The sequence below is a fragment of the Cariama cristata genome, unplaced genomic scaffold (genome assembly GCF_000690535.1).
Source record: "Cariama cristata isolate BGI_N322 unplaced genomic scaffold, ASM69053v1 scaffold8337, whole genome shotgun sequence".
Classification (NCBI taxonomy): domain Eukaryota; kingdom Metazoa; phylum Chordata; class Aves; order Cariamiformes; family Cariamidae; genus Cariama; species Cariama cristata.
Genome location: NW_009624899.1, coordinates 15,616 through 23,776, shown reverse-complemented (window position 1 = coordinate 23,776; position 8,161 = coordinate 15,616). Strand labels below are relative to the sequence as shown.

Here is an 8,161-nt window from a genome sequence, read left to right as displayed (position 1 = left end):
GAACAGGTGCAGCCCAGCCGCCCAGCCTCTCTGCAAAAAGCCTCATGACCAATTCATTTTCTAACCACCTGGTTGCCAAATTTCATGCCATCCCCACAAGTGGCAGACCGGCTCAGGTGCTGGGTTTCGTTCCTTTTTCATCCCTAATCTTGGCAGTCCCTGTATCACCTGGTGACAACAGAGCACGGCAGCGCACGGGAGGGAAGTGGCTGAGCTGAAATTAAAAAAGAAATATTAACCACCACGCTAGGAAGCTTGCTGGGACAGTTCACTGCGAATCGTCAGGGCAGTGATGCTCAGAAGGAAGGTGTGAGCTGCAGTACGGGTTACAGCCTGGGACGAGCTTCATTGCTCACAGGCGGTGCAATTCGGTGCAGCAGCGGGGGGAGCCGCTGTGGAGGCGAATGGTTCCACGCTTTCACAGCTGGTGCTGCTGCCATGATTTATTCCCCCGTGGGCCCTCCAGCCCTCCTCTCCTCCTGCACAATGCTGGAACTATAATATTCACTGTAACTCCAGAGCCCACACAGCTGCTTGCCAGCAACGGGGTCCTGGAAAAACCCCAGGGCAGCAGAGGGTCCCCGGAGGCTCCCACGAGGATTGTTGGATCCTTTGATCAGGATGAGCTGGGAGCCACTCCGGCACACTGACCCCATCACTCAGTCCTGACGGGAAACGTCCATCTGAGCAGCCAGAGGATGTTCGGCACGGCCACGGATGTCATGAGTTGTGCAAAGGCTGTGCTGTGCCTCCCTCTCCTTCAGCCAGCCGCAGGACCGCTCAGCTCGGCTCTTGAGCTCCGCAGTGAAAGGCTCACGCAGTAATGAATAACACTGCTGTGCAATTATGCACTTTGCAGGCCTCTGATGAAAGTACTTTAGAAACATTATACATTCATCTGTAAGTAAAATAAAATCTACTGGAGTGATATTTTGCTCTTTTCTTCTCTGGGTAAATTCCACATCATTTATTACATTATATTTGTACGTATTTCCCCAGTACATTCTTTCTTTCAAAGATTCATACTTAAAATGCCATATAAATAAAGTAACTCCTCCAAATATTTGTAGAAGGATTAAATGCGGCACATGGCGTTATTAAAGCATCAAAACTATTAGTGGTGTAGACAGCCTGAACAAATTACACCACATAAATTTCAAGGGCTTGTTCGGATTTAATGGCCGATAAAAAAGCAAAGCTGCCCTAAAACCAAGGGAGAAAACTCAGCCACAAGCTTGTCCTGTCCAGAGGAGGATATTTTGCAAATGGGATTCAGCCCATTTTGTGCCGCCTCGGCACTGGGATGGGGATCGCCAGTGACCCACCCTGTGCCAGCGTGTTGGGGAAGCGGGTTTGCTTTTCCCTTTAATTCCTCCCTGTAAATTTGACCCTCCAAACTGTGGGGATCAAGACCCTGCGCTTTCATAGCTGCTGTCAGCCTGCTCTGGGCAGGGCTGCTCTTTGGGGAGACACTGGGTTGCTCGGAAACCCCTCCAAGATGGGACCTCCCAATCTTATTTCACTCAACACACACATTTCAGTAGGGTGTCGTGCTCATCCTGCCACAGCCAGGCTAATAATGCCGCAGAAAAATACAAAACCCAACGGCACTTGAAAGAAAATTTCTAAAGCAACATTTTGAGATTTCCCAGAATGGTGTGTCTGCATTTCAAGATATTTTGATGTCAGCTTCACTTAGCCTCTGCCCGGGGCCAGAGCCTGCTCTGCGTTGGCAGTGCTGTGGGTTGGTGCTCCTCAGCAAACCACTGCCAAGGTCTCAGTCCCATGGACGGTGTTTTTGCCTCCCTTTGAGGAGGAAAAATTAATTTTCTCCAAATGAAAGTGGTTTTTGGGGTGCTCTCCCCCGTCTCCCCTAATGAAAAAAAAAAAAAATCCCAGAAATGGGCTGCTGTGACTCTTGTTCCCCACCCCAGCCGAGGCATCCTTGGTCTGGTTGGACCATGGAGCAAAATGTCCCCGGAGAGGGGGACAGGGGGACGTGCCACCTGGCTGGCAACGCTCCAGCGCTGGCCCTGCCCTCACCCGACCTCCCAGTGCCACCGCACGCTGCCTTACCATGTCCGTCAGCGCGTGGGGAGAACTAACGAAGACTGAGACAACCTGTAAGAAAAGTAAAAATAAAAGCACGCTTTCCCTCAGCAGAGAAAGGGCTTTTTCAATGCCTGATAGTATTTTGCAAAAAATAAAATTATTAAAATAAAATTTAAAAAAAAAAGTCCAATACCTTGTTCTTCTCAAAATGAACGACGTCGCTGGCACAGGGGACTCTGCCTTTATCCCAGTTGGAGGCGGTTTCAAAATTAGTGTTGGGGATCCACTGCTTGTACACGGCGGTGGCGGCAGCTGGGAGGAGCAGGGAAACCAGTGTAACCCAGTCTGTGGGAGGCACTGGGAGCCCCCTCCGGGATGTGCTATAGGATGGCTTGGCCTTTTTCGGCCTTTTTCAGGCCAGATTTGGGGATTTTCAACCCAAGAGCAGCCCATGTGTGTTCCCAGTTGAGCAGTCACAGCCTTCCTCTGCACAAGGCATTTTTTTTGGCTGAGTGATGGCTTCTACCCACCCAGGTTGGAAAAGGAGCAAGGGACAAATACTTGGCAGGTAGAGAGAAAGCAGGAAAGTCCTGTAGGTAATGGGCAAGAATAACATACACCTGGTACCTAAACATTCATTGCAGTGGGTTTTGTTGCCACTTGGACTAACCAAACGTGCGGAGACCCCCTCGACCTTGGTGTTTCCAGTAGGTACGGAGCAGGCACACAGAGCTGCAGGACCACGAGGACAGGGCAAGAGGAGAAAGGGTATTTGCTATGGGACGTGTAGCACAAAATATGGGCTGGTTTCATGTGTTTGGGGCTGGAGAGGGAGGATTCAACTGTGTCCTGCAGCCTGAGGCACCAGTAGGTTGGGAAATAAAGGTCTTCACCATGGGGCTTGCCGGGACAGCGGTGGTCCTACCCACAGATCCCCGCAGCGATGAGCCCGCTGGCCGGGGATGGGCTGTGACAGAGGTGGGTTTCCACTCTGATCCGCTGTGTTTGCACGAGCAGGGCAGAGCTGCACACCTCCCGGCCCGGCATCACCCAGGTTTGGCTGGGAGATGCACATTCAGCTGAAGATGAATCTCCAGCAGCCTGAATTAAATGGCTTCAGCCAAGTGAGTTATGAGACAGAAAAGAGAAAAAACAAACATACAAACCAAAAAACCCTTTGCTTTTAATACGGATCACCTTTTCTTTAGGGGAAAAACCCACAAAACTACAAAATATGTAGAAAGTCAGTGGTGGAGGGGACTTGGCAGTGGGTGCTGGAGGTCAGGTGGAGAGGGGGGCAGGAGGGGGCATAGGGACCCCCCAGCCTGGCCTAGGGAGGGAGGGGGATCTGAATGACTCCGGCTGATGGAGGGAGGTGCACTGCAGAAAGCCTGGGCCCTGCTAGTCCAAATGATGGGGAGGGATGTGGCCGGTTGCACAAAATAGGCTCTGCAGAGGCTTTATCAGCACACAACAATCACCTCGGAGTGTAATTTGCACTGTCTGACTCTGCCAGGGGCTCTGCTGAGACCATTTGCTGTACTTAGCCATGTCCAGGCAAAGTATAAAGGCAGTATTTTTAACCAGAATGTCCTAATGCAGGAACAGGGGCTGGAGCCGGGGTACAAGGCACAGAGGGTCTCCCCCAGCCCCACGCGGAGCTGCGGCCACCACTTTGAGGGGCCTGAAGGAGCCCTCAGGCAGAGCAAACACCCTCCCTGCCCCATATCCACTTTAAAACCCACTGAGAGGGAAAAAGACTGTAACTGTGATAAGAACAGGACCTACGCAGCTCCTTGCAGTGCTGTGGGCACAAACGCGTTGCGGGCTTGGAGTCGAAAAGAGCTTAAGAAAGGAAAAAGGTAACGGTAATTGCAAGTTGTTCTGTCCCTGCTGCGATTAAAGGGAGATTAAAGGGAGGTTAAAGCTCTGGCAGAAAGGCTCAGCCGGCCCCATTGCACAGACGTCTCATGTTCCTACGGCTCCAAGGTGTTGTGTGGAGCGATCTCCCGCCACAGCACCCCGCAGAGATGGCTCTGTGTGCCGGCCCGGCTGCGTTGGCACCGGCATCTCCTCCGGCCAGAGTCTCTGGGGCCATGGAGGTTCATCTCCTGTTGCAAAGCCTTTGTGCCCATTCAGCTGAGCTGATGCATTCCTTCACCCTCCACATCCCTGGAAATATCAGCGTGCTATTTAATCAGCCTTGTCTCCAGGGAAGTGCAGTCCTTGAACATCAAAGCGACATGCATATTCAACAGTGACCGTGTCCTGCAGTGCAGAGCTGCTGGCTTCAAGTAAGAGCAGGAAAACCCGAGCTGCGGAGGTGCAGCGGGCACGATACGGTAATCCCGGCCTCATTCCTCTGTCTTCTCTCTGTCCGGTTGGAAATGCCTTTTCCCATTTGCATTACAGATTTGCCTTAAGTGACAGATCCTGCAGCTCTGCTCCAAAACAGGATTGCCAAAAGCACACCCAATATGGGGCAGTCATCCAGCGGTCACCCCTGCTCGCTGTGGCGGTCGGGCCCTGGGCATACTCACCGAGGAGCTGCAGGACACCAAGGAGGAAGAACAGACACTTCATTTTGCAGCAAGCTGCCAGCCCTCGCCTCCGCAGCCCCTGCCTGGCTGGACCTTGGACCCTTCCTGGGGGCACGTGATGGGTTCAGCCCAGAGAAGGCTGTAAGGAGAAGGGAGTAAACCAGTACAGGAGGCAGGTTTCCCCCAGCACAAACCAGAGCCTTGCTCAGTTCCAGAAGCCAGTTTGCCCTGAACTCCTTTCCCAAGCTCCTCACTTTCTTGGCATCCACAGGGAACCTGGGAGAGCTGCCGGATAAGGAGATGGGGAGGTGAGAGCAGTGGTCCTCCCAGCTTGGCTCGCTGGACCTCGCCACCCACACTTCCCTCCACTCATCCAGGTCCTGCTAAAGGGTGCTGAGCGCCAACGCACCGCATGCATGTCCCATGCCACGCTCCCCTGCAGAATGCTGGCTACCTTGTAATTACTAATAATGGTCTGAATGTATTTTCAATTAGCTGGCTTGGAAGAGAGCAGCTCCCAGTGACAACTTGTAATTGTACTTTGGCCACCAGCTGATTTGCTCATTACCCAGTGCACGCCGCGGCAGCGCCGGCGCAGCCCCACGCTGCTTTTGTTGAGGCTGCCGAGGTTCGAAGGGGGCAGCTGGCAGCAGCACCAGCACACGTGGCTGCAGGAGGAGGAGGAGGAGGAAGGATTCCACCATCCCTGTCCTCTGCCCCAGCACGGAGAAATGCTGCGTGCAGGTCCAGGCCTGTGTCTTTACAAGGGTGTGTTAGGAGCAGAAAAGGACAGGAGGAGAGCAACGACATCCTGGGAAGGGGACAGCGTGGCAATGGTGACGGTGGCCCATGCCATGGGGAGAGCTGGGGGTTCAGCACCCCTCCAGCAGGGACCCTTCGGCTGATGCTTGTACAAGCAGGGCAAGGGCAGGCGATCTTTGAATACAGGGGTTTACAGAAGCCCAGAAGGAGACTGGAGAAGTGCTTGGAATGGGACATCAGTGGAGGGGCCACAAACCGCAAGAAGCTCTGACCTGACACAAGCAAGGATTTAGGAGAGCAGGAGGGCGAACAGGCCATCCCCATCCCACCCTTCATGCTCCCACTGCTTCCCTCCTTCCAGTTGGGAAGACCAGGGATCCATCACTCCTAGGTAACCTCTCTATATCTCCCAAAACCTTAACCCACTTGGTGCCATTTCTCACCTCTGCTGCAAGCACAGGAGTGAGATGAGCAGCAGGGCTCCTGTCCCCGGGATGCCCCGGTGCAGCCCCGGGTGATGCATTGTGCCCTGCAAAGGAACATGGAGGTGCCCCTGCCTGCAGCTCTGTCCCCACCGGTGTCGTGAGCGTGGCCTGCAAACTGCCAAGGGAAAAAACTCCTGAGCAGCAGCTCTCAGCCTGGGCATCAGCCAAAACGCAGTCAGCACTTTCTGCGTAGGGAGCTGGATGCTCAGATATGTCCTCGAGGTGAAAGTCTCCCGTGCACTCATTACCACTCACAAATCTCTTCTCTGGGGACTCTTGAGGTGAGTGCTGGCTGCAGTGAGACGTCCTGTACTTTAATAGAGGGGGGGAAAAAATACAAACCATGGATATTCAGCAATATCAGCTTGAAGAAAGGACTGCAGTGTGCAGAAGGCAGGGTGCAGCCTCAGCATCAGGCAACACGGCTGGGGCAGGCAGGAGGGACCCTGTGCAGAGACTGATGCCATGGCCCCTGAAACCCTGTGTTTCAGAAAGTGCTTCACACCCTTATTTTTACTTGTACCCTGCAGCTGCTGCTTTTTGGCACTGCTCGTTTCAGCTGCTCAGCAGCTCTGGTCCCACTGAAGCTGATACTTGTTTGATTTTCAGTGGGGCAGGATTCATCTGACAAGCAGGCAGAGGCCTAAAATACCCCAATCTGCCCTGCGTTCATCAAAGGGCCTGTGAAATCCTGCCTGTGGATGGACAGTCCCTGCTCTCCCCGGCTCTAGCGTTAGGGTGGGACAGGGCAGGGCACTTACAGAAATCCCAACAAAACCTGTGTTACTGGGGAGAGCTGCTCACTGCAGAGCTACTGCTGGGAGTGAGGGGACAGAACCACCCAGCCCCTGCTGCAGGTCTCTCCCTGGGGCCACAGCAGGCTCCTCTCCAACCCAGCTTTTGTCCCTGCTACCCGCCCAAGATGCTGCTGCACCCCAGGACCAGGCAGGCAGAACGGCAGGCTGCACGGGAGCGAGGTTTGGATCAGGAGGTTAGAGGAAGAGAGAAACAGAGATGAAAGGAAGCAGAAATCACTCCCCAGAAATAAAAGCAGCTGCCCTAACACAGAGATCAGCACATTTTACTCCTTGCTGCCGGCCCACCCTTCTGCTCCCCAGCCTGCTCCCCCGGTGCTGGCTGCCCACGATGCCCCCGGGGCGGGGGTCAAGGACATCAGTGCCGCAGAGGGGAAAACAGCGCACAGCAGATGCTTGACCTTCCCAGCACTGAGTTATAAACTGGTATCAAAGCCAGAAACACCATTCCCCTTAGCCAGTCAGCAAAACCACCTCCTAGAGCCCTTCAGGGACATCCAGCACCTATCTGAATTTCCCTGTTGTACAATTGCATCTCTTCTCATTGCTTAAAACAGTTGTAGCCTGCAATACAGGGGAATTCTCCAGTGTGAACCCTCAGCCCCAGCACTTTGCAGCTGGAAAGGGAGCCCAGTGCTGAACATGAAGCAGCGACAGTTGTGAGCACCAGTCCTCGAGGTGGGCCATCGCCCCCAACACGCACACGCTCCCTGCAGCCCTCCAAACAGCCACGCAGCCGTCACATCAACCCCAGAAAGCCATTAAGCACACGGAAAAATTATTCTGTGATAACTGTATTAGGCCCCGTGGCCTCAAACAGATGGGAGAGGGCAGAGGCATGTCAAAACCAACTGGCTCCAAACCCCCTGGTGCCAAAGCTACCCCTCTGCAGGGGCATGAGGCTGCTCCCAGGGCGGGCTGACAGGCCGGGCTGTACCCAGGCACACGGTGTTTGCCAGTCTCCTTGGCACAGTGCATCATTGCTTCAAGGTTTGGACAGGAGGCTAATCCTAAATAACCAGGGGGAAGTGCCCTGTGAGGTGACAGCCCCTCTAGCTGTTACATCTCATGGCTGCCCTGAAAGCAGGCAGCCCCTAGCAGTGATCAGGGGGAGCAGACTAAGATCCCACGTGGGATTTCCTTTTATTTAAGAAAATGTTAAAGTCTCACGTGCAACAGGACAATCTGTAGTGCCATGACCGGTCTTCAGCAGCAGAGGAGCTGTGTGCGCTGCCAGGAGCGGCACAGTCCCATGTCAGGGCTGGTCAGGAGCCAAAGCTAAATATTCAGTGAACCCATGGAGTTAAACCCTCTTTGGGACTCGGCGCTGAGTCAGCAGGAGAACCTCACCCAGCGCTTACAGGCCTCCAGCAGCCACACGGTCACCTTCCCCGAGGAGCAGCAAGGCAGGAGAAGCCACCGGAGGGGATCACATTTGATCTTGGAGCTATCTGGAAGCTGCAGTCCGACTCGCTTATCTTGTAGTCTGAAGAAGGAGAACAAGGGC

General features: G+C 53.9%; 1 protein-coding gene across 1 annotated transcript in view; it reads right to left on the bottom strand.

Annotated features, from left to right (window-relative positions):
• Positions 1–4,635, bottom strand: part of AMN (amnion associated transmembrane protein) — a 22,133-nt gene extending 17,498 nt beyond the window's left edge. Inside the window, exons 1-3 of the mRNA XM_009703368.1 lie at positions 4,593–4,635; positions 2,246–2,364; positions 2,077–2,121 (exon numbers count right to left, since the gene is read on the bottom strand). Coding sequence (XP_009701670.1) covers positions 2,077–2,121; positions 2,246–2,364; positions 4,593–4,635 — 207 coding nt within the window. The remainder of the gene's footprint in view (positions 1–2,076; positions 2,122–2,245; positions 2,365–4,592) is intronic.
• Positions 4,636–8,161: the final 3,526 nt, after the last annotated feature.